Source organism: Mastigoproctus giganteus, chromosome 6 (genome assembly GCF_048544385.1).
Source record: "Mastigoproctus giganteus isolate SK-2022 chromosome 6, ASM4854438v1, whole genome shotgun sequence".
NCBI lineage: Eukaryota > Metazoa > Arthropoda > Arachnida > Uropygi > Thelyphonidae > Mastigoproctus > Mastigoproctus giganteus.
This window is the reverse complement of record NC_143580.1, coordinates 39,478,748-39,506,639: the sequence shown is the minus strand read 5'-3', so window position 1 is coordinate 39,506,639 and position 27,892 is coordinate 39,478,748. Positions and strand designations below refer to the sequence as shown.

General features: G+C 35.7%; 1 protein-coding gene across 3 annotated transcripts in view; it reads right to left on the bottom strand.

The window, feature by feature from the left end:
* Window positions 1–25,820, bottom strand: part of LOC150084180 (calpain-5-like) — a 110,816-nt gene extending 84,996 nt beyond the window's left edge. For all 3 annotated transcript variants that reach the window (XM_090375921.1, XM_090375922.1, XM_090375923.1), the window contains exons 1-4: window positions 25,491–25,820; window positions 20,759–20,943; window positions 11,657–11,788; window positions 3,784–3,992 (exon numbers count right to left, since the gene is read on the bottom strand). In XM_090375921.1, the coding sequence (XP_090232047.1) occupies window positions 3,784–3,992; window positions 11,657–11,788; window positions 20,759–20,935 (518 nt within the window). In that variant the 5' untranslated portion in view covers window positions 20,936–20,943; window positions 25,491–25,820. The remainder of the gene's footprint in view (window positions 1–3,783; window positions 3,993–11,656; window positions 11,789–20,758; window positions 20,944–25,490) is intronic.
* Window positions 25,821–27,892: the final 2,072 nt, after the last annotated feature.

The window sequence follows — 27,892 nt, the reverse complement described above, 5'->3', positions numbered from 1 at the left end:
TTAGCTTTCGGCTGGGTGGCAGCCTTCATCGGATTAAAATACTTGAATGGCAGTTGGAATAGAGATGTACTGCCAGGATGGTGCGTGAGGCACGTGGTTAATTGTTTGTTGATGTTTGTGGCTGTGACGTATGGTGGTGACGTGGCCAGCGTTTGTCTATGGATAGAATTACTGACTCTGTGATGGGGTTAACTTGACAACCACTGTTCCTGTTCAAAGCGGTGTCCGAGCATTTTATATTTAGCGATTCCAACCAGGTACGCCTCAGGTAATGGTGGGACCTGTCCTGGCAGTACATCTCTATTCCAACTGCCATTCAAGTATTTTAATCCGATGAAGGCTGCCACCCAGCCGAAAGCTAATTTATTTATTGTAGTTTTATCAATGCTCTGTGTAACAAATAAAAATAAATTTTCGCATAACTGACACTTGAAATAGAATAATTATAGCTATTAATTTTATTTAATCTTTTTGGAGTGATTTTCTTGAACATGTCTGGTTCCAAGCAGCAAGTTTTTTTTTTTTGCTGGAGGCAGAATTTGTTGAGTAAATTTTTTCACAAAATTTTGAAAATTTGTAAAAATGAAAACTTTGCCTTTAAATATTAATTTGTTCTTATTTTGATTGCCCAATGCTGGAATGAAATTATTTTAAAAATCAAATTAAAATTTTAAAAGATAATAAATTGCAAGAGAATTAAAAAAATCAAAACACTCAAAAAAAACTCATTGTTACTTCTTTTATTGATGTAACACTACCTTCTACATTATTTATGCATCAGTTGATTAAATTTCATACACTACTTAATCTGAATTCCACAGAATTTCAACTTTTGTAAATAAACCAAAAACGGACAACAAAGACTAATATATGCGATCTTCTCTCTTCCAATTTTAAAATATATTTCTGTGCTGCCATCTAATATATATTGTGTCAATTACTTATCACAACAATTACTTAGAAACACAGATTACAGATATCAGTACTTAATGGAAGAATTTGTAACGTACTTCGAAACAACAACACACAAAAAAACATTGAAAAATGTCTAAAAATTTCAGAAAGGGTTAACATATAGGATATTGAACTGGAGAGGGGGGGACTTGAAAACCAGTTATGTTCAGTGAAGTTCTCTTTGTTAATGGTTTTTGCCACCAAAATCCAGTTGTAATATGTCTTATCACATAAGCCAGTTTTCCTGCTTGTGGGAGAATCTCCAATAACCTAAACAATTCTAGAATAAATCCAGGGAAAATAAAAGGCTAACTCAATAAAATATAACAGTTCTAACACAGACCTTTCTGAATGGATGCCATAGACATATCACAACTATTAATTATTAATTAATAGTTGTGATATCTTTATTGAACCAAAGTTTTTTACTGGTGAATTAGTAATTCACCAATAAAGAACTTTGGTAGTAATCTTTAATTTTTTGAAAATATCTTTAATTCGAAGAATACCCAAAAAAACCATACTAAGTTTTAAACTAATATTAAACACTTGTTTTAAATATGGGAGTGTATTTCTAAATACTGCAGAAGGTATTTTGTTTTCAAGAACTTACTGGTACCTGTAAGCAAGCAAAAAAGAACAAATGTAAGTAAAAAAAAAAACAAAACAAACAAACAAAAAAACTGATTAATAACAGAAAATTATAAGGAAACAGAAGAATGTCTACACTCACCAAAGGAAGCAATCAACACAGAATTCCACTGTAATGGCACAAATATAGCCTGTAATTAGCAACGCCAAGTGATGTGAGGAAGTTAACTTTTTTTTTTCGATCAGCCAAAAATAAATAAATAATAAAAATTAAAATAAAACAGAATATTCACACTATTAGAAAAATTTACGTGTAGTTCCAGTGGCCATGAATATACAGCATCATCCTACTTGGCACACATGTCGCAAAGCCTGGTATCCAAGTGTTTTGATTATTTTGCCCATGCTAACCTATATCAAAATAATATTACATCTGCAGTTAAATTTACCTTTAATTTTTTTTCGAAAACATCATGTCTATACACAGTAAATTAACCAAAGTTATTATAGCGGCATCGTTTCATTACATCTCATATATACTCGTTGTGAATGCCTTCACAACGAGTTGCCTATTCAGTTATACTCTGAATAAGTAACAATACCGAAATGGCCATTTAAGGGTTATTTGGCTGTTCATCGGTGGGTGGGTAGGTACCCTGATTGTAAAACAGCTGACAACCCAGTTGAGAAATTAAGTCTACAACGTGCGAGATGCCAAATGGTGTTTAGTAGTTTAATACTTAATAAAAATTCAGGGCAAAAGCCTCCGAATGAGAGAAAATTTACAGACATATAAGTTATATGCAAAAAAAAATTCAGGGCAAAAGCCTCCGAATGAGAGAAAATTTACAGACATATAAGTTATATGCAAAAGCATCATGTCCGTACACAGTAAATTTGCTACATATAGACACGATGCATTTGCACTAACTTATATGTCTACAAATTTTCCCGCAGTCCGAGACTTTTGCCCTGAATTAAGTATTAAATTAGTAAACACCATTTGGCATCTCTCGTGTTGTGGACTTAAGTTCACAACTGAGTTGCTGGCTGTAACCATCAGGATACTACCCACCCACTGATTACGGTGCCAAATAGCCCTGCATTATGGCCATCTGGGCGGTGATATCCACTGAGAATAAGTAGCAATGGTCTTCTCTATTGGAGAAGCATTACTTATTCGAAGTATACCCAAAATAGGCAACTCGGGAAGGCATTCACAATATGTGATGTAATGAAACGATGCCACTATTATAACTTTGATTAATTTACTGCATATAGACATGATGCATCGGCACTAACTTACATGTCCATAAATTTTCCCACAGCCTAAAGCTTTTACCCTGAATTTTTATTAAACTTTGATTTTTTTTTTAATTGCTATCAATATTTTTGTGTTTCATTAAATGTCTAATTTAGAACTAAGATGGTTTGTACCTTAAATATAGAAGTGGTGTGTGGTTTCCATCTCAAATGTAAAAGTGGTCTATACGTGGGAAACACTGTTATATACCATATATTAGTTTTAGATTATCTATACTACAAAATTTGTTTGAATTTATTTTAGTTTTTTCGGTGATATTACTGATTGTCATCTGAAGGTACTGTACATCTCTATAGTATACAAATTTAATTCTTTTCTTTTCTTTTCTTTATCTACAAGTAAGATGAATAGTAAAATATAAAGATATCTTAAATTTAATTTATGTTTATTTTTCTTTCCATATCATATGCTGTAGAGACTTTTTCTGCCACATTATGGTATCAACCAAATGTTAGTATATAAAAATATTATATATAATATTAAAATGATTTTGGCTTTTGGCTTAAAAGTTTTTTTTTTAATCGATTAATAAATAACTTATGCAAAAATATGTTAATTTGGATTATTGAGGCGTTGAATGTGTTAGGCCTCAGTATCAGAAATACATGTCTCATGCTAATTAATATCTTAAGGCTATTAATGCTAATTAATATCTTAAAGGATTTTTAAATTCCTTTGAAGAGATCACCCACATGGAAGTGTATACAGTTACTTCAATTTTTTTTTTAAATGTTAAAATAGAAGGTTAATGATAGCTATCAGTGTTGCTTGGTCACCAGATGATATCCATACCATGCTTTTATGTGTCCTGTGTTTTGTTTCTTTTTAGAAATTGAACAATAAATTACATTTTAGATAATGAAGTACACACACCTATATATATATATATTAAATTTTTTTCCTTTACGACCTACTTTGCATAAGCTTTTTCGAGAAGCGGCCCCCAGAATTCATGCCTCTGTCTAGATCTTGCATATATTAACTGCTCATGAACAGTTGGAAGTCTATCATCAACAACAACATCAATCCAAATTCCAAACTTCCAAAACCTAAAATGAAATATACCAGCATACCATGCATTATGGTTCATACTCAGCTGCTGTTCTTTGCTCTCAGGAATTACCTGTAAAGATAAAAGTTTTAAAGGAGGGTAAAAATCATAGACAAATAAACTTAGAAGTTATAGGAAATTAACAAAACAAAATATTAAGGAAACAATATTTAAGGAAATTATAAAAATATTAATGTAACAAGATACAATAACTACATTTTCATGTTGCCTACATATTCACTTTATATATCTCAGATATACATCATTTTCTGAACCATTCAAAGCAATGAAAACAGCAGTTACTCCTTGGAAAAATACTATCATTAAAACCAAAGTAAAAGTGCATCTTATCAAGGTAATGAGAGAGAGAGAGAGAGAGAGAGAGAGAGAGAGAGAGAGAGAGAGAGAGAGAGAGAGAGATATGACCAGGTGGGTAAAGTGCCTGCCTGGCAATCCAAAGGTCTTGGATCAGAATAAAATGCAAAAACTTTGGGAGGTGCATTATGGCCACAGAAGCCGATGCATCAACAACTAGCAAAAAAAAAAAAAAAAACAAGAGTAGGAAATAGAAGGAAATCACCAAGAAAGAGAAGAATGATGATATCCAGCTAAGGACCCTGGGTGTGCCAAGCCCAAACTCACCAGATGTGAGCCCCTATGGGTGGGAATACTTTAAAGATATCCCGAAAAACATTGTTTATTAAACTTTTTCACTTATGCCTCCCTATCAAAGAATGTACCATTTCATGTTCCTTCCCCACAGGGGGCGCCTCCGTAGCCAGGTGGGAAGGCACAGTAGTGCGTATCACATGCTTCTTGATTAGACCGGGGTTCTAGCCCGTCACCACCAAATACGGAAGATGCGGAAAGGTCAGGGAATGACCACCGCATATCCCGGAGCAATATGGCCTTAGTTGCTAATGCTCCTAAAAAAAAAAATAAAAAAAAAACCAACCTTCCCCACAGTTGGAAAAATAAATTAAAATGTTTAATATATTACTTTACCTCAACCCTTTCCAGAATACATACATAAAGTTACATTTTGCTTGTGTGGGCTCTGAGTAATAAGTACATATATTTACGTTTTCCAAGGTCATTTTATACACAATTCAAAATGCATCCCTTCACATAAAAATTAAATGTTTTGTGAAAGACATACTTGAGATATTCTACATCATTAAATAAAAATTACAAAGTATAGGTAATTGACAACTAGCTTTACATAAGGTTTAAGGAGAACAGCAATTTACTGGATACAACTGTATACCGGTACTCAACAGGATTTAAATTTACTTGCTGGTAAGAAGATATTTCAACATAGTGGCCTAACTGCATTAGGTCAGCTGCCCTAGCCCAAACAGTGTGCATGGGGGGGGGTGGAATCAGAGTCTTGGGCCTCCCTACAAGAAAAGGAGGGCTGGTCTAGTGAGGCTGGTTGTCCTAGGGCCCATGCTGGCTGGCTCTGAACATCCCTAATAGTAGGCAAAGGTCAACAATGCTGTAGAAACACATCTTTTAAGGATAAGAAAATCCCAGGATAACTCACCAGGGAAAACCCTGTACCCTTCTCAAGAGATCAACTAACTGTAGCCCTGAAAGAAGAGAACTTCAAAAATTCCTCCAACCATCGAGGTGGAAAAAGGTGACACTTTTGTACTAATGATGCTAAGAATAAGTGATCTGAGAATTTACTTAACAGGTATAGGGTAACATTGAAAAAAGCCATGAATTAATTTGAAAGTGTATGGAATTTGCCAAGGCTTGACAGGAGGGAGCATATGATGAAAGCCTTGTCAATCACCTCTTCAATGGAAGGACTGTGCAAAGCTCATAGGTTAGAATTTCTCTTGGCATTATGTTACTTGTTAACAGGCTGTTATTTATAGGGATCCTAACTTAAAACAGAAGGGGTACATGAATATGTGCTGATGCTATCAAGGCAGTGTTAGGTGGGTCAGAAAGCTGATAGTTTGGGGGCAGTAAGATGTACAAACTAACCATTTAACAGCAGCCACAAGCAGCGGAGAAATTGATTCTTGCACTGCTTCTATTAGGACATGCAGCAGCCTGGAAAACATGGTGTGTAGGATGACAAGACCTTCTGGGTGTCCTCATAGGATAAATAAATATATGCACTGTGTTATGGATACTAAGAGTAAAGGCAGGCACATGTTCATACTTGCTTGTACATTAATTTCATAACTATGTCTGAGTGGCACCAGAAACATGATGCCATTCACATACAAAGGGATGCAGAATTTGAATATGGTGAACACAATGATAGATAGGATGGGGGTGGGGGTGGAATCATGCTTTCAGTTAAGAAGCACACAGATTTTAAGGCAGTGCACCCAGTTGACATGAGCTGTCAGTGTAATGTTGAATCAGTTTGATGTAACACGAATTCAGAGAGAACAAAAATAGTAGTATAAGTATCATATAGTCCAAATGACTGTAATGAATATAAACAAATAACTATATAGATAGAGTGGACCAGTAAATCAGATTCCTTATAATAGGGAATTTTAACTTTCCAGATATTGATTAATCACTTGTGGATTAATCACTCATACAGAAGCAGAACTTTTCTATATTTATTAGATGACTTTTCTGTACCAGCATGTTAGAGAGCCAACAAGAGAAAGCAATACTCTTGATCTGATTGTCAGCAGTGACTTTTATGCACTAAGAATCTCCAAATGAAGGAAAACCACTAGGTAACAATGATCATGGTGTATCGAGGTGGGATTTACTTAAATATATAACTACCGTAAAGGGAAAGGATTTTCGGATTTTCCTTTTGTAAAGGTGACAGACACGATGGCTTCAGACACTTTTTGAATTCTTTTTCAGTGGGACAAACTGATGATGTTAATTCTAAATGGGAGGAGCTGTGGGAAGTAACTAGAGATTCTACTAGGCATTTCATACCAACTAAGTGATATCATTCAGAGTTTACACATAAATAGATATCAGATGAACTGATGAGACTAGTGGCAGAGAAAAAAATGTATGGGTAATTACAAATTACTTGAGTAGGATGATCAACTATCATCAGAAAGGTGGGTGTCCAGATATTAATGGTAGGGCAGTGTATTTCCTTTATTTAATGAGGAAAGTTTTAAAAAGTTAATGAGGAAAGTTTTAAAAAGTTCCCCCATAAAAAGACAGATTAAAATGTGCTGTTGAATTTAGTTATAGACTTCAAAATACATAAATTATTGCTTTTGTAAAGGCGACTACGATGGTCTGAGACAGTATTTAAATTCTATACAGTGGGACCAACTGAAGATGTTACCAACAGCAAATTCAAAATGGGAAGCATTCAAAGAACTTATCTTGGAAGCTACTAGGCTTTACATACCAACTAAGAAATATTGTTCAAGGTTTAGGCTTAAATGGATGTCAGATGAACTAATGAGACATATGACAGAGAAGAAATATGCATGGGATACATATAAATTAACACGTGACACAGAAGCCTATGATAGATACAAGTTGATCTGTAACCAAGTTACAAAGGAGGTTAGGCAGGCGAAGGCAGATTACAAGAAATCTTTGGCAAGGGATGCAAAGAAAAACAGCAAAGAGTTCTTTACTTACATAAACTCTAGAAGAAAGGGGATGAATCAAATTGGTCCACTTGATATCGATGGGTCAACTGTTGATGATCCTGCTCAGGTAGCTAACAAACTAAATGAATATTTTGCAATGACATTCACACATGAGGAGTTATTCAGCGAGGGGAATGCCAGAGGTGTATTCAACTCTGGCAGTAAGCTAGAGAATCTTGTAATAACTGAGAGTAAAGTGGAGGAGAAATTGTTGAAGATAAACACAAGAAAGGCACCTGGGGTGGATGGGATCTATCCAGTTATATTAAAGGAGGCAGCAAAGGAAGTAAGCAAACCCTTAGCCATAATTATGAGAGCTTCCTTGGACTCAGGGGAGGTACCCACATACTGGAGATGTGCAAATGTGACCCCAATTCACAAAGGAGGATCAAAGGCTGACACAAGTAATTATAGACCTGTGAGTTTAACTTCTGTTCCAAGAAAATTAATGGAGGCACTGGTTAAAGAAGCACTGCAGGATCATCTAGACAAGACTTCAGTGATAGCTCGGACACAGCACGGTTTTGTTAAGGGGAAGTCTTGCCTGACCAATTTGATTGGATACTATGATGCAGTCACAAAAGAACTGGATGCAGGGAATAACTTTGATATTATATACTTGGGTCTTAGAAAGGCTTTTGATACTGTTGCACATGGAAGACTGCTGCACAAATTGGAGTAGTGTAGCATTGGAGGCAAATTGCTGCTATGGATAAAGGGGTGGTTGAGGGGGAGAAGATAGAGAGTGGTAATCAATGGACACTGCTCATCGTGGACTAATGTTATTAGTGTAGTCCCTCAGGGTTCAGTGTTGGGTCCATTATTGTTTTCTGTATTTATAAATGATACTGATGATGGTATATCAAGCTTACTGTCCAAGTTTGCAGATGATACAAAGGTTGACAGGGTTGTCAAGGACACTACTGACACTATGCTGCTGCAACAGGATCTGGAAAGGTTGAGCAGATGGGCTGAGAGGTGGCAAATGAAGTTTAACATTGACAAATGTAAAGTACTACATATGGGAAACAGCAACCCCAGAGCAACGTATCAACTCTGTGGTACTACACTGACAGTGGTAGAGAATGAAAAGGACCTGGGGGTAATTGTGCAGGCAGATATGAAGTTCTCTAAGCAGTGCAGACGGGCTGCAAGAGTAGCTCATGGTGTCTTGTCAATGATATACAGGAATTTTTTTAGCGGGGATAAGGAGGTGATTATTCCCTCTATAAGTCAATGGTCAGGCCACACCTTGAGTACTGTATACAGGTCTGGAGGCCTCATTTCAAGAAGGATATAGAGCTGCTGGAACGAATACAGAGAAGGGCAACAAGATTAGTGAATGGAGCAAAGGTGTACTCTTACGAAGAAAGGCTTAAGTTTTGCAAATTACAGTGTCTGGAGACTAGGCACCAGCGAGGTGATCTGATAGAGGTGTATAAAGCCTTGAATGGTTTGAGCATGCTCAATGCTGATGGGATTCTTCCTCTTGCTCAGAATAATCACCTGAGAGGGCATAAATTCAAATTGAGGAAAGACGTGCGGAAATTTGCCTTTTAGCCAGAGGGTGGTTGGTTGGTGGAACAGACTTCCATCCCTTGTCGTTGAAGTTGATAGCCTAAATAAATTTAAGGCTCAGCTGGACAGGTATTTCGAATGAACGAAGGGGTGAAGTGGAAGTGGTTTTTTTTTTTGGTTTTTTTTTTGGCTGATGCTGCATAAGCTTGCTTTCTTGCATCATATGCCTCTACTAATGCTAATGCTAAACTTAATTTTCTACTTTTTTTTTACTAAATCGATCTCAGTGGCCTCAGTGATTGTGATAAATGCACAATTTAAGCTCATTATTATACCAATGGCATTTTTGTTATTTACTTATTTTTCAGATCATATGATGCATCAAATTACAAGAATCCAAATGACTTTGAAAGTTAAAACTGAGGAAAAACATATTTCAATTGCAAATACTTCATATGAACAAGTTTTCTTGTACTTACAAAAGAGCAGGAATGTAATACAGTAACAACATAACATGAAACAAATAAGCATATGGTTTTACTAAGATGACAAACTATTTAACCACTATTTCCATTTTGTGTACAATGTAGGAAAATTGCTCCTGTTTTATAGCCATTACTTTTTGCTCATGATTTCATGATGTGATCACTAAACTACTACATAAAACTTCAAAATACATGCAACTGAAAAGGAATTTCACTAGTGTGCAGAATTCATGCCCTCTTTTCCTGTTTCCTTGAATGGCTATAGCACAACTTTTTTCCTTTTTTTTTTTTTTTCATGAAAATCCAAAACAAGAAAGGTATCAGAACTTACAGGACTTAGTACTGAACACAGGTTGAAGACTGAGAAGACAGAAGATATTTGTTGACATTAGACTTGAATTTCTGTAGATTGCAATTTTCAGAAAATACATATGAATGAAGACTGTTCCAGAGAATGGAATTAGAAGGGATAAATGAGTAAGATAAAAAGCTGGCTCTCTCTCGAGTTTGGAGTCAGACAGTGAGTGGATGCTGAATGTGGAAATTTTTGGGAGGTTTAGATCTTGCAGATAAGTTTGTTCTATTAGTTTGAATATTCACAATGCATTCAGTATATTAAGTAAAAGTAGAGGGGGAATATGTATGTATGAATTAATAAATTTTTGGATATGGTGTGCACAAACAGAAGAATATATCCAGCTCCTTGACATAACATGATCTTGACAATGCCTCCTGCCGACCGGGCTAGCCAGGTGGGCAAAGTGCCTGCCTGGCAACCCAAAGGTCGCAGGTTCGAATCCCACCTCGGGCTTGGATTAAAGTACTGCAAAAACCTTGGGAGGTGCACTATGGCCACAGAAGCCGATGCGTCAACAACTACAAAAAAAAAGAAAAAAAGCCTCCTGAATACATACTACTTAGCCCCCCTCTCCAGTCACTAGTTGGCAGAGTAGAGACAGCAAGATCAAACACTAGCTGATCCAGATGATGCCTCCTAGAGAGTTACCAACAGGTTACTCTGGTTTCCTATCTAGTGGCCAGCCTCCAAAAACTGTTTTAGAGCTATACCCTTGAAATGTACAGAATACCTGATCTCACCATGATGCACACCATAATTTCAAAACACATCACTCATACTGCACTATGGAAGAGGTGGGGAGAAGGTTGCTATAACTTTTCTCTGGAGACTAAACAAGGGTTTCATCACTTCAAGCCTCCAATAAGCAAAATGGTAGTAGAGCAATAAATGATGAGAATGCCCTGATGAAAGAAGGTGTCCGAACATTCCTCTGTGTCGTGTGGAGGCCACACCTTGACTCCTGCTTATGTTGGTACACTCCTGAGTAGTAACTGCCAGTATAATAGGTGCATTCTTGACCTTACACACCGGAGGCAACCCGAGGTTACTAACAGTCCCACCATCATGAAGGTGAAAGCAGACGATTTGGCTCTTGCAGAACAAACAGAGTTGACTAAAATTCAATCAACTTGACTCAAAAGTGGTATCAATTTCAGACTCGTAGGTAACAAGTCCCAAGACTATCATGCATAGAAGAATATGTCTGTGACAAGCCTTAGCATTAACATTAGTAGAGGCACATGATGCAAGAAAGCAAGCTTATACAGCATCAGACAAAAAAAAAAAAAAAGACCTGGTAGGGATGTGGTAGTGTCAGCATGCAAAACTATGGTTAAATCCACCAACAAGGAGTTAAATTTGAAAACTTTTGTGTTTAGTGATTATTATTATATGAAAATAAGTTTTTAGTGCTCATCAATAACAGCTCAAAGAGTATGTCAAGAAATTGAATGATGATAAGAATGTTAAGATTCAGGGAAATATAAGGTCCTTTGTTTTCATAAAAAAAGTGGGCATCATGGTCCAAAAAATGACAATACATCACAACAGACAAAACAGATTGGATATCCTAGAAGACATTATACATTACATAAAAATATCAGCATGGTCTAAGAAAACATGTTACAAAAAGGAAAGACAGAATTTAAAAGTGTTTTTAAGGCTTTTTAATCAAAAAAATTTAACTTTAATTCTGCTATTTAAATATATGTTTAGAGAGTAATCAGTATCGCTTACATAAATAATTTCAAAACAATCTACCTTTTGCCACAATTCTTTTTCCAAGGCTAAAGCAGAACAGGCTGCAACAAACCAGCAGTTTCCAAGCATACCTTGGACAATATCACAACTTCCCAAGCCATCCACAAATAGTTTGGCATCTTCAGATATTTCCTAGAAAATAGCACATGAAAAAAAATAACTTTTTATTCATTTCCTGAATTAAACAATATAAGAATGTTATATCATATTTTGAAAGCAGCTCAGATGATAGAGTATACTTTTTAAATTTCAGAAAAATGAATGGCGAATTAATGACTGCCTGAAAAAAGGAAGCTTTTACCTCACCTGGCCTCTCTTCACTACATTGTTACATTTCAGCACTCTCATTAACATCTCATCAGGAAGTGGGTGCAGAATTCAACTCCCACCACTAACCCTGAAATGCTACTAACACTGTCAATTGCGAAATAGCGTATAAAGTAATCACTAATTTACTTAGGATTAAAGCTAATTGTGTTCTATATAATTAAAATTATATTCACTCAGTACTTTTTTCTGTAAATAAATAGGTGCAGGTACTCATTCTTTGCTATCAGAAAAAATTTAAAATTAAAAGGATATGAAAAGTACTGTTTGTTTGTTATTTGGTTTTTAGGAGCATTAGCAACTAAGGCCATATTGCTCCGGGGATATGCGGTGGTCATTCCCTGACCTTTCCACATCCTCCGTATTTGGTGGTCACGGGCTCGAACCCCGGTCTAAATCAAGAAGCGTGTGCTACGCACTGCTGCTTCTTCCCACCTGGCTACGGAGGCGCCGTGAATGAGTACTCTGAAATTTTTTTTTTCTCCTGATATTGTTACTTTAGTAATAATATTTTCAGAATAAGAACAACAAATTAAGTGTATTAACACACAGTTTATTAAGCATAAATTTATTATTCAAGTATATAAAAAAATAAGTAAAAATAATTTCATAATAAAGTTTTTGTAGAATATTCCAAAGTTTTATTAAGTTCTCATCTGACACCCTACGCCAGGGGTCGGCAACCGTTTTTGAGTGAAGAGTCATTTTTGATCTAATTAAAAAAAAAAAAAAAAAAAGAGAGAGAGAGAGAATCCGAAGAGCCGCACCTCAACTCAAGCTGAGAGGGGGGAAGAGTTTTTTAAGAAATAGAATAGAGTAGGAAGGTGTTTATTAAAATATATATATATATATATTTTGAAATATTTATTAATACTGAAAAAAAGCAACAAACATCCAATTAGGTACAAATTAATGTGACTTTTGCTGATGAACTTCTTGAGCAAGTGTCTTCCACCATTATGCGAGTATGTCGTAATTAAACATGCTGAGCGTTAGACATGCTCGCATTGTTCAGATGATGGTTTCTTGATATATTTTTAATATAGTTCATGTTCAAAAATATTTACTCACAGAAATACGTCAAACCAAAAATTGAGAGAAATCCAAACGCAAATATTTTCAAATTTATATATGGGTCCAGTAAGCTACATCACGCATCGAACACAATTTGGTCTGCATTTTAAACTCATCTATCACCGTCCATTTGTGTAGAATTGCATGGGCAGCCTTTTGCCTCTCCAAATCCCCAATTTCAGTTTTAAGGCATTTTAGTCTTACACTCCACATGTCCTTGATTTTTCAGTCCTCTAAACTCCATTTCAAATTGTGCTTCATGTGAGCTGTAAAGTTAAAGAGCCGCAGTTACATGTTAAAAGAGCTGCATGCGGCTCGCCAGCCGCAGGTTGCCGACCCCTGTCCTGTGCCGACTTCTTTTCTTCCTCTTTATGTGTCAGTTGCTGAATGACGTTTCCGAAGCAGCCACGAATCGACATATTTTGCAGGATTGAAGCGGGTCAGCAGCGGGCCTACAATTTTAAGAAACAGTAGTGAAGAAATTGTTTTTGTCATCAACGAAGCGCTGGTTGGGCTGGCAATCAGATTCATTCGTGAAAATCCTCGTTCACATTCACTTGATGAAATTGGTATCATACTCAGAGCGTTCATCAAATGCTTCGATTCTTCTAAAACCTTATCATTTGGGTATCCACGAATTGCATCTCTTTCATTTAACTGTAACCTAATTGACAATTTTCTAACTTCACTTACACCAAATGCCAACAATTCATGTTTAGAAGGTTTAATACCATCATTGTCCTCGTTTTCCTTCTCTCCTCATCGGTATTGTCACTAGTTATTAAATTTAAATTTTTTCTTTTCTTTTTTTTTGAAGCTGTCCAAAATGTCGGTGTCATTCGGATATTCAGGTACTGTGACCATGTAAACAGAAATAGGGAAATTTTACAGAAAAATGTGGATTGTGTACTTCCGCGAAACAACAGATGGTTATTTGTCGGGGTAAAAGAAAATCACTTTTCTAATTCTCTAATGGGGCGCTTACGGTTGAATCACAAAGGTGTCAAACCTATGGCTCGCGAGGAAGGTGAACTAAAACAGCATTTTAAATTTTGTTAATTATCAAAAAAATTCTCATTAAATGTAATGTTCAGTAAATGTAATTGTGTATTGTACTTAATAAAATTTTCGAATATTTCAATTTTACTTTTACATGCAACAAAATAGGGAAATTATAACACATTAGCATTAGTAGAGGCACATGATGAAAGAAAGCAAGCTTATGCAGCATCAGCCAAAAAAATAAATAAATAAATAAAACCACTCCCATTTCATCACTCCGTTCGTTCGAAATACCTGTCCAGCTCAGCCTTAAATTTATTTAGGCTATGAACTTCCACAACAAAAGATGGAAGTCTGTTCCACCAACCAATCACCCACTGGCTAAAGGCAAACTTCCACACATCTATCCTACATCTGTCTTTCCTCAATTTGAATTTATGCTCTCTCAAATAATTATTCTGAGCAAGAGGAAGAATTTCATAAGCATTGAGCATGCTCAAGACATTCAAGGCTTTATACACCTCAATCAGATCACCTTGCAGGTGCCTAGTCTCCAGACACTGTAATTAGCAAAATTTAAGCCTTTCTTCATAAGAGCAACCCTTTCTTCCATTCACTAATCTTGTTGCCCTTCACTAATAACGTTCCAACAGCTCTACATCCTTCTTAAAATGAGGCCTCCAGACCTGTATACAATACTCAAGGTGTGGCCTGACCATTGCCTTATATAGGGGATAATCACCTCCTTCTTCCTGCTAGAAAAATTCCTGTTTATCATTGACAAGACACCATGAGCTACTCTTGCAGACCGTCTGCACTGCTCAGAAAACTTCATATCTGCCTGCACAATTACCCCAGGTCCTTTTCGTTCTCTACCACTGTCAGTGTAGTACCACAGAGTTGATACGTTGCTCTGGGGGTTGCTGTTTCCCATATGTAGTACTTTACATTTGTCAATGTTAAACTTCATTTGCCACCTCTCAGCCCATCTGCTCAACCTTTCCAGATCCTGTTGCAGCAGCATAGTGTCAGTAGTGTCCTTGACAACCCTGTCAACCTTTGTATCATCTGCAAACTTGGACAGTAAGCTTGATATACCATCATCAATATCATTTATAAATACAGAAAACAATAATGGACCCAACACTGAACCCTGAGGGACTCCACTAATAACATTAGCCCACGATGAGCAGTGATTACCACTGATTACCACTCTGTCTTCTGCCATTCAACCATCCCTTTATAAATAGCAGCAATTTGCCTCCAATGCCACAATGCTCCAATTTGTGCAGCAGTCTTCCATGTGCAACAGTATCAAAAGCCTTTCTAAGATCCAAATATATGATATCAAAGTTATTCCCTGCATCCAGATCCTTTGTGACCACATCATAGTATCCAATCAAATTGGTCAGGCAAGACTTTCCCTTAACAAACCCATGCTGTGTCCAAGCTATAACTGAAGTCTTGTCTAGATGATCCTGCAGTGCTTCTTTAACCAGTGCCTCCATTAATTTTCCTGGAACAGAAGTTAAAGATCTATAATTACTTGTGTCAGCCTTTGATCCTCCTTTGTGAATTGGGGTCACATTTGCACATCTCCAGTAAATGGGCATCTCCCCTGAGTCCAAAGAAGCTCTCATAATTATGGCTAAGGGTTTGCTTACCTCCTTTGCTGCCTCCTTTAATATAACTGGATAGATCCCATCCATCCTGGGTGCCTTTTTTATGTTTATCTTCAACAATTTTTCCTCCACTTTCCTCTCAGTTATTACAAAATCATCCAGCTCACTGCCAGAGTTTAACTCACCTCTAGCATTCCCTTTCCTGAATAACTCCTCATGGGTGAATGTAGATGCGATATACTCATTTAGTTTGTTAGCCACCTGAGCAGGATCATCAACAGTTGAACCATCAATATCCAGTGGACCAATCTAATTCATCCCTTTCCTTCTAGAGTTTACATAGGTAAAGAACTCTTTGTTGTTTTTCTTTGCATCTTTTGCCAAGGATTTCTCATAATCTGCCTTTGCCTGCCTAATCTCTTTTGTGACTTGGTTACAGACCAGCTTATATCTATCATAGGCTTCCATGCCACCCATTAATTTATATGTATCCCATGCATTTTTCTTTTCTGCCACATGTCTCATTAGTTCATCTGACATCCATTTAGGCCTAAACCTTGAACAATATTTCTTAGTTGGTATGTAGAGCCTAGTAGCTTCCAAGATAAATTCTTTGAATGCTTCCCATTTTGAATTTGCTGTTGGTAACATCATCAGTTGGTCCCACTGTACAGAATTTAAATACTGTCTCACACCACCGTAGTCGCCTTTACGAAAGCAAAAACCCTTCCCTTTACCCCTGGTGGTAGTTACCTCTTTGAGTAAATCCCACTTCAACACACTGTGATCACTGCCACCTAGTGGCTCATTTATCTGCAGATTCTTAATGCATGAAGAATCACTACTGATAATCAGATCAAGAGTATTACTCTCTCTAGTTGCTTCCCGAACATGCTGATGTAAAAAACAATCATCCAATAAATCCACAAAAGCCTTGCTAGTGTGTGAGTGATCAACCCACAAATTCCAGTCAATATCTGGGAAATTAAAACCCGCCTTAATAAGACTCTCTGATTTACTGGCCCACTCTATTTCCCTGTACAGTTCCTTATTATACTCATCAGAGTCATTAGGCCTATAGCACACTCCTACTCTCAATTTTGATCTCCCAATGCTTATGTCACACTAAACTGACTCGACACTGCACTGTCCAGCGATGTCGACTGGCTTCACTTCCTTGGATTTTATGTGTTTCTTAACTAATAGTATAACCCCTCCTCCCTTCCTATCTTGTCTATCCTTTCTTGTACACATTGTATTCCCCAAATTCCAGTTCTGCATTCCTTATATCTGTGTGACACCACGTCTCTGAAGGCGCATTATAGCCATAGTAGCTTATGCGCCATTGAACTCCCATAACAACAACAACAACAACCGCATCTCTGATATTCCAACAATATCCGCCTTTGATGCTTTGAGCAATACCTCAAATTCTCAAATATTTTTACCAAATTCCTAGCATTGGTGTACATGCAAGTATACCTGCACCTGTTCCTATTCTTAGCTACCCTAACACAACCCATGTGCTTACTTGTACCGCAATGATTCCCAGCAGTCTCTGAAATACCTTGCATCTTGTTTTCCAGGCTGCTGCTCATTCCAATAGAAGCAGTGCAAGAATCACTTTCATCTCTGCCAGTGGCTACTATTAATCTATTAGTCCTTGTACCCCCCAAGCTAGCAGTTTTCCGACCCACCTAACACTGGCTGAATAGCATCAGCAATTCTTGATAGCTGATAGTTTGCTGATGCTATCAGGAACTAAAGAAATATAAGTGAATTTTTTTGAATATGGCCCCTGTACAGGAAAAGGTTGGGCACCACTGCAATAGAAGGTGGGCCAGAGCCTTGATCTGCTCACTCTTGACTAGTGCAACTCCTTCTATGTGGGACAGGTGGTTGGGTAGGTTTTACGGTAACACTAAGTTGTAGAATGCGTTAGCTCTCTTAATTCGTGCAGCAGTACTAATTGCCTGAAGGCCAGAAATGCGAAGGCAGTGCGTACATACCGAGTTAATTCTCTCTTAATCCGTTCGCTATATGAAAATTTTCTTCACTCAACGGATACTATTTTAAATGTAACTTCCAAGGGGAATTCAAATTAATTCGCTATAAAAGGACTTCGTTAAACACAGGCCCGACTGAGTAATTTAGAATTATAAAAATGGTTAGACAGTTTTATATAGAAAATATCTTAAAAATACACAGTAAAAAATGCAAATTTAGTTAAGTAATTTTAAGCTTATTTGAATAGTAGGTAAACATGAGAAAAAAAATTACAGAATATTACAAATTTCGAAGTGCACTGCATCCAAATGTCACATGTCACTGTTAATAAAGGTGCCGGTACGCCGTAATGTTGTGTACCATCCAAAAAAAGCACTGTTTTCACCCCAGGGGAGAATATAATATTACTTATGTAGAACACAAGTCTTTATTTTTAACCATAGTTAGCATCAAAAGATACTACATTTTGGAAGTAGTAAAACATTAGGTTGCTTTTTCCAAACAGGGAAGATAACCTTACCTCCTTTTCTCACATCCCAGTTTCTTATTTTACTAAAATCATGCAAAAAAATTATTATTATATGCATTGGCATTATTTTCCATGCACAAGGTTTCTGCATACAAAATATGGAAAAATGTGTACATCATATTTTCATTCAATTATTGCCTACCGCCTCAAGCAAAGTTGAAAGAATGAGAGATGAGGATCAGTGACCAGAAGAAAAGTGTGTTAAAAGTGGAAAAGTATCTATAAAGCTGGAGTTTTATAATAGAAATTTAGCATACTATATTTAATCTGTTTCTATAATGCAAACTGTACATTAGAAGTTTCACTATAATTATTATCCTGACTGTAAATAAAAATGTTGATTGCAAAAATGAATACTACCTCCTAGTTCCAGCAAGAACTTTACTCAATACCGGTTCACCATCACTGCTCCAGATAATAACAATTTCTTTATTTCATCACAACAAACCTTCAAAAATAAGAGTGGAACTATATATACGAGATGTGGCAATGAAGTTCCTGGACTGGTGCTACTGTGATCATGTTTGAGGAGTCTGATAATAAACAGAAATGGTATGTTGTAGTTCAAACTTCCTCCAACAGAAGGTGTACAGAGATTTTCCAGTAGGTTGACAAGGTTGCAAGTAACAACCAGTTTCATTAGTAGCATTAATGTTCTGTGTCATGATTTTGCAATGGAACAACGAACGAATATATAAAATTTTTCTTTAAACTGGGAAAATCTGCAACAGAAATGTTAAAAGCTGTTTATAGTAATGAAACATTAAGTTGTATTAGTGTGTTTAAATGGTATAAGAGGTTCAAAGATGGAAATGAGGATGCTTGCAATGACCAAAGAAGTGGGCAACCGTCAACCTCTCGAAATAAGGACAGAGTTGCAAAAGTTTGGGAAATTGAGGTAATAGATTGTTGTTTGATCCTCAGAATGATGGCTAATGAGTTGGATATCAATAAGATGATTTAGGGGAAAGAAAGGTCTGTGCAAAATTTTTGTGGCACAGCCTAATGAATGAGCAGAAGCAATGAAGAGTGTCATCATGCAAAGACTTGTCAAGCCAATCCTAATTGCTTCAACTGCATTGTCACTGGATGTGAGCGTTGGGTGTTTCAGCGATAAAGTGACTCAGAGATAAAGCATGAAGTGGACTTCAAAATCATCACCAAGGCCCAAAAAGTTTTGTTTACAGAAGTCCAGGAGCAAGACAATGCTGATCATGTTTTTCAACAAAGGTGTGTGATTCACAAGGAATTTATACTGGGGGGGAGAGAGAGAGCTGCATTCTACGTATAGATTCTTCAAAGACTATTGAAATGACTTTTCCAGGTTAGGTTGCAATTTTGAAAGGCAGAAGGTTCATTTCACAACAATTCTGCCAACATTTTACACTTGTTGTGAAGACATTTCTAAGAAAACATGGCATTGTACAGATAAACAATCCATCACAGCCTCCTGATTAAGCACTAGTAGACTTCCTCTCTCCCAAAGTGAAAACTTCCCTCAAAGGAAAAAGATTTCAGAGTGTTCAGAACATAAAGAAAAATGTAACTGCTGAACTGAACATCATCTCTTTGCACACCTTCTCTGACTCTTTTCAGAAACTTTTAGAACAATGTAATAAGTGCAATCAATGAGGTGGTGATTACTTTGAATAAAAATAAAAGCATTTTTGTGCTCCTCTAACTTTGTATTCTTTTTACTGTGATAGTCCAGGAACTTTATTGCCACACCTTGTGCATATATATATATATATATATATATATATATATATATTATTGTTTTGTATTATCATTCAATTGTGGTTTAATTCGTCTTTGTTCATCATTATTGTCATTGTTTTTAGCCATGATGGCTAATTAGACATTGTCCGTGCCGGTGTTTTTACCTATAGATATTATAGTTAATACATTACTGGTCTTTAAGCTAGCCTATTCTCGGTTATCTTAATTCCCCGTGGCCTATACATTTAGAATTTTGCAACTTGTTACGTACTGCTAAAAAATTATATCAATTATTGATGAAAAAAATGTAGCAATACTATTTTAAAACAATATGATATAATATTAAACATATTTATACATTTTTGTATTACATCACATGGACGTCAATCCCCTACTTCATCGGGGGCTTTGAGCGGATTGACGGTCCATTCGATGTAATGCATTTCTTACTTACCCGTTTCTGTTTGCATCTATCACAGCTTTGCTATTTTATCCAATTACTAAATTCTAAGTTTCTATTTTTAATTTTTTGGTCCCATGTTTATCTTAATTGTTATTAGTTAATTCAGTGCTATTTATTATAAATATATTATGAACCAAATTAATTTCCCATAATTTCTACAGCAACTGTGATAGAATACACAAAGTCCAACGGGTAAGTTTATTTAATATATTGCAATATATCAAAGAAAAAGCTAGAAATGAAATTAAATAAAACTACTATAATAGAATATTAAAAATAAAATGCGAAATGAACCATCATAATACAAATGAATAATTATATATATATATATATATATATATATATGTAAAGACATTTACTTTTGGTCTTTTCCAAACTACTGGCCCAGGTAATTGTTCATGGTTTTTACCAAAAAATAAAGAACTTTCATCTACAGGAAATGTAGGATCACAGAAAGGTACTCCACACTGAAGCGATTTCTTCTTTAGGACTTGGTACTTTTGATTTTTAAATAGTTTAACTTTGTTACGTCCCATCTTTGAAGCTGGAAAAAACAGTATTAATAAATGAGATTACTACATATTACTAATATTAGATACTACAAAGTGACAAAAATTAAACTGATGGTACATTTGTAAGATGTTAGTTAAATAAGCTGCAATTCAAAAAACTATTCAATTAAAACTTTGTGATATGTGTAAATAATACAGGATGTACACAAAACAAAATGCTATTGTGTGAATAAGGCACATGACAAATCTGAAACCACTTCCAAATGTTAGAGAATATCTTCAAGTTTATATTCAACAAATGGAAAATCTGCATACTACAGTATAGGAAAACTTCCCAACCCCAAAGGTGCAGTGCATACTTTGTTTCAACGAGCTGCAGTCTGGCAATGCTATCATGCATAAATTTAGAATGCTGTTTAAAATAAAGGCATCAAGTAGACCTGCAGTTCAGCAATGGTATTGAAAATTCATAAAGAATACCTGTTTGTGCAATCATCCTGGCAGTCAAACAAAAGTCAATGTGGGTGCAGTGGAACTGGTTTGAGGAAGGTTTACACAAAGCCCAGGGAAATCCATATGAAGTGCCAGTCATGAGCTTAATGTGTCAAAGTCAATAGTGTATAATGTGTTAATGCCATCTGAGGATTAAACCATGCCACTCACACTGAAGCTGTCAATTAACAAAACAAAGAGGACAGAATTTTGTTCAGAAATGTTTCATCTTATAGAAGAAAGACAGTGACAATTTCCTGGAATGAATCATCTTTAGCGATGAGTACACTTTTCACACCAGCAAGAAAGTAAACAAGTAAAATGTGAGAATATGAGGCACAGAAAATCTACAGAAAATTTTGAGATACCAGTGCGACAATCCAAAGATAACTGCCCTTTATATGATGAGTTGCTGCAAAGTGTACCAATTTTTTTTCTTTTGGACAAGTTACCATCACAGGCATTGTTTATCGAGACATGTTATAGAATTTCTTTATATCCCAACCACAGGATAACAATGATGGTAACTTGATTTTCCAACAAGATATAGCTCCAACCTATTACCACAAAGAAGTTTGTGCAAACCAGAGAAGAGTGTTTTCTGGGAATTGGATTGGAAAAGAAGCACTGATTCTTTGGCCTTCGCAATCCCCTGACCTGATTCCTTCAGATTTTACTCTTTAGGGATTTATGAAAGACCAGGTGTATGTTCTACACATGTCAGGAACCATTATGGAACTGAAACAATGCATTTGTGAAATAATTAGTTGCATTAACAGGGATATTATGCCGAATATGAGAGAAATTTGATTAGAAGTGAGACATCTGCAGAGTAACTAAAGGTGCCCATATCAAACACTTCTGATTAAAACCTGAAGATTTCCTCTATCACCTGGACATGGCTTCAAGTTTGTATCATGTACCCTGTTCACATAATAATGTTTCAGTTTTGTACAGGTAAGTTTGTTGATACCCTGTACTTCATGTAATGCCGAAGCAATTTATAAAATTAAAACAATTCAAATTTTGGTCATGGTGGCATTCTGTTGTCCATTAAATGCCAGTTCTTGGCAGGATGTATGACTACACCAAATGATAAGAATGAAACTGCTCAATCAATTATACTGTCGACAATCAAATGAAATTGGTATTATCGCAAATTGATCAATGGAGCATAGCATATGCAAGCTGATATTTATAACATGATGTAAGATGCTCAGTTTCAGCTCTGGATTATATGCACATCCTAACAGCAGATATAATTCTTTGAATGTCCCCAATAACAAAAAATCACTTGTAGATTGGGTAAAAAAAACTAACTAGCTTTCTCTGAATTGCAATTCTCAATTCATTATTCTAAATTTCTTTCTAACTATGTTGAGTGCATATTTGAGGCATAATGCTGATTTTAAACCTCTTTCTGCTATCCTGCAATAATGAAAGCAACCATTAATGATTCTTCACAGGTACAGTAACATAAAATATACTCCACCTTGCATAAAAAGTGAAGGCAATGTTTAATCATACAATTAATCTGCATAATCATTTGAATTTAGTTCTTAAAACAATGAACACAGTAACACAGTCTTAAAAATATATTTGAGGCTGGCTGTGTTCAAATGTTTCTTCAAGGACTCTTCAGTTTCCTCTTATTATTACTCATAAAGGAAATATACATATGTACTTATAAAAAAGCACTATAAACACGTACTATTATCTGAAAGTGAACTGGTAAATTTACATAAACTTTCATAAATCATTACAGGAGAAGTATTTCATGAATTCCAGAATAATAAAATCTTTTTAGAGTAACTGATCAATTTTAATTCTGAGTTTCTTGGTGACCTGTTATTATTTGGAATGAAAAAGAAACACTGTGTTAAATGATCCAAAGGTGAAACAAGTCTCTGCTACATAAAAACATTATAAAATTTAATTAATACTTAATTTTATCAATTTTTATTATTCAATAAATATGTATTAACATACAATAATATTGAACATCATACTGAATTTAAGTTGGCAAAAATATCATCCTGTTTTGTAACATGTGTGTTATCATGTAGCCTGACATGCCTCGTATTTTAACTTTAACATTTGAAAAAAAGTAATTGCTTTTTTTGAACTGTGCTTGGAGTACATTAATGCCTGATTTTTCACAATACAATATGCAATGTTTATTATTTTTATTGCTTCCTTTTTTTTTAATAACTTAAAATTTTGCAAATGTGTTTTTAGGCCACTAAAAGACCCATTGGTTTCAATGAAAAAAAAAGTTTATTAATTCTACTTAAATTTTCAGAAAAACATTGGTAACAGAAACATGAAACATTTAATCTCTGCAAAATTTAAGTTTATAGAGGCATTAATTGTAGAGCCACTAAACTTCAGCATTACTCCAACCGAACAAATTACACCTGTATTTTTGAAAAGTGCTTTGAAATGAACATATTTCAATGAAAGAAATATATATATATAATAAATAATAATAAATTTCTATTCATTCTGCCTGAATATGCATGTAACAAATTTCATAAATATAAAACAGTAGCATTAAATCATTCATATCACCCAAGAGGTTCACATCTGGTGAGTATGGGCTTGACACACCCAGGGTCCTGAGCTGGACATCATCATTCTTTTCTTCCTTGGTGATTCCCTTCTGCTTCTGACTCACACTCTCTCTCTCTCTCTCTCTCTCTCTCAGAGTAACTCAGAATTTTTTTTTTTTTTGGCTGGTGCAGCAAAAGCCTCTGGCTTCCTTGCACTATTTGGCTAATAATAATATCCTTTATTTACAAAGCCTTGTGACATCCACTAGAAGAAAATTCACTGGGATTAGCTGATTTACTGTTTGTTGCCACTTATTCTACTGGAATTTCCCTTATTGTCTGTGATAACACCCTCACAGGCAAGTGGTGAACTTTAAGAGGCTTTCAGATAGTTGAAAAACATCCCATTGGGACAAAATGCAGCATTTCACAAAGAACTGTACTTAGCTGGACACAAGGGCTATTGTATAGCCTCACAGGCCCACTCAGCTAGACAAAGTGGACAGCAATATAAATGGGCAAAAAAGCAACACATACAAGACCAAAGATTATTCAGAACATACAAAAAAAAAGCAACAACTACTAATCCCCAATCAGTGAGTCAACAGGATTACATATTTCCCTACTGGGACTGTTAGGCAATGCAATACCACAGCTGGGTTGTGGCATCAATGGAGACAACACATCTAAACAAAACTATCTGAACACAGAAAACTCGCAAAAGCTGAGGATCCAAAACGAAGCGAGTCTTACTGCACCCTTGTCACAATGAGCTTTCATTCAAATTGGGCCAATATCCTATGAATATGACACCAATAAACAATATAGCAGACAGCTAAATAAATCATTTACAAGTAGCCAGCCTGTGGATAATAACCAGCTAAATTCGCATACCAACTATACATTGATAGAGTATCAACGTATAATTAGCTAGTGTAATAATTTAATTAGCTTCACTCATAATCCTCAAGAAATATAACTCAACCAAAATAAGGCTCAAAAACCTCAACTTCATTTTCAGAATATTCTATTCTAAAAACAGTGTTTAAAAACTGTAGATTTAGTGGAGGACGGGGAAAATGTATCCCCACGACAGGCTATCCTACTGATTTTTTCTGAAGGAAATAAATTAAAAAAACACACATTTTCCAAATGTTTACATATAAAACTGATCTAAGGTGCATCTGAATTTTTAACCTGCTTCTTCCCTACCACTTCAAGCTACGAACATTGATCACTTTCTTTAGCATTTGGACAGTTCTGTTTTTATAAAAAATTATTATTTCAGTACTATTTAATTAACATATACTGGTCGGTTTCAATTTGCAATAATTAATAACGTCAGCAAAAAAATTAACTATATCAACACCGTCCGCAAACAAATAAGTATAATATGTTAAAATAATAGAAAAAAAAAACAAAATATCACCACCAAAATGTGTTCAGTGTATACAAAATTGTTTCAAAAACGAAAATATGTCGATACATATTAAATGAAAATATACGAATGTTTAAAAATTTCAGATTTAACTCACCATACTGGTGATGCACGTAACTCAACCTTTTTCGCTCAAATATCAGAAAAAAAGAAAGTCTAGTTACGCAGTAAGATTGTTTTGACAAGCAATCTAGTCATTTGATAATGCAATTCCTTCGAGCAGTCACTCAAGTTTCTTACGTGACTTGATTTCTACCATAGTTTGCACACCCAAATCAAACGCTCACGATTGGATCAGCTGTTCCTATTTGCTGGAATTCACAGCCAAAAGAGGCTTATCATAATTCACATAGAAACGCAGTAAACAATAACAATGCAATGTTACAATACTGTAGAAAGCTTTACAATGCATTAATCACAAATAATATTGAACTCAACAATAATAGAAACCAGCCATATGCAGAGAATACTTAAAATAACTTTTAAAAAAAAAATCTCCCGTGTGTGGCTTTGTAGAATTTTTCCCTTCAGAAATTTTTTTGAAGAAAAAAAATTTATTTTATTTTTATTATTGATTTTTATTTTGCATACACAAGTAAATTTTATACCTAAATCACAGATTTTCTAACTACGTTCTTAAAGATACTTCATTTTTTTTTAACATTTATTCACTACAAATAAATCTACTAATAAATAAAAAAATAATCAATTTCCATTTATTCTCGATACAGACTAGGCCAGAAAAATTAACATAATCGTTTTGACAACATCCATACATATCAATTATTACAGCCAGTTTTTTGGCACAACTGTTCACAACCAGCCGCACATTTTTCGTTGCAGCGCATACGCCGCTTCGAACCCATAAAAGAGGATGTGACGCATGAAAGCAAGCTTATGTAGCATCAGCCAAAAAAAAAAAAAAAAAAACATTTCAGAGATCCATTCCGTTAAAACGTTTGTCCAGTTCCTACTTGAATTTATTAAACTATCAACTTCCACAACAACAACACGCGCCTCCGTAGCCAGGTGGGAAGGAGCACACGCTTCTTGATTAGACCGGGGTTCGAGCCCTTCACAACCAAATACGGAGGATGCGCAAAGGTCAAGGGAATGACAATCACATATTTCCGGATCAATAGGGCCTTCGTTGCTAATGCTCCTAAAAACCAAATAACAAACTTCCACAACGACAGATGCGATTGCAAAGTCGAGTCAGTTTGGTGTGACATAAGCATTGGGAGATCAAAATTGAGAGTAGGAGTGTGCTATAGGCCTAATGACTCTGATGAGTATAATAAGAAACTGTACAGGGAAATAGAGTGGGCCAGTAAATCAGAGAGTCTTATAATGGGAGATTTTAATTTCCCAGATATTGACTGGAATTTGGGGGCTGGTCACTCACACTAGCAAGGCTTTTGTGGATTTATTGGATGATTGTTTTCTACATCAGCATGTTCGGTAGGCAACTAGAGGGAGTAATACTCTTGATTTGATTATCAGTAGTGATTCTTCATGCGTTATAAAATCTGCAGATAAATGAACCACTAGGTGGCAGTGATCACAGTGTGCTGAAGTGGGATTTACTCAAAGAGGTAACTACCATTAGGGGTAAAGGGAAGGGTTATTGCTTTCGTAAAGGCGACTACGATGGACTGATATAGTATTTAAATTCTATACAGTTGGGCCAACTGATGATGTTACCAACAGCAAATTGAAAATGGGAATCATTCAAAGAACTTATCTTGGAAGCTACTAGGCTTTACATACCAACTAAGAAATATTGTTCAAGGTTTAGGCCTAAGTGGATGTCAGATGAACTAATGAAACATATGGCAGAGAAGAAAAATGCATGGGATACATACAAATTAACACGTGACACAGAAGCCTATGATAGATACAAGTTGATCTGTAACCAAGTTACAAAGGAGATTAGGCAGGCGAAGGCAGATTACGAGAAATCTTTGGCAAGGGATGCAAAGAAAAACAGTAAAGAATTCTTTACTTATGCAAACTCTAGAAGGAAGGCGATGAATCAGATTGGTCCACTTGATATCGATGGGTCAACTGTTGATGATCCTGCTCAGGTAGCTAACAAACTAAATGAATATTTTGCATCGACATTCACACATGAGGAGTTATTCAGCGAGGAGAATGCCAGAGGTGTATTCAACTCTGGCAGTAAGCTAGAGAATCTTGTAATAACTGAGAGTAAAGTGGAGCAGAAATTGTTGAAGATAAACACAAGAAATGCACTTGGGGTGAATGGGATCTATCCAGTTTTATTAAAGGAGGCAGCAAAGGAAGTAAGCAGACCCTTTAGCCATAATTATGAGAGCTTCCTTGGACACAGGGGAGATACCCATAGACTGGAGATGTGCAAATGTGACCCCAATTCACAAAGGAGGATCAAAGGCTGACACAAGTAATTATAGACCTGTGAGTTTAACTTCTGTTCCCGGAAAATTAATGGAGGCACTGGTTAAAGAAGCACTGCAG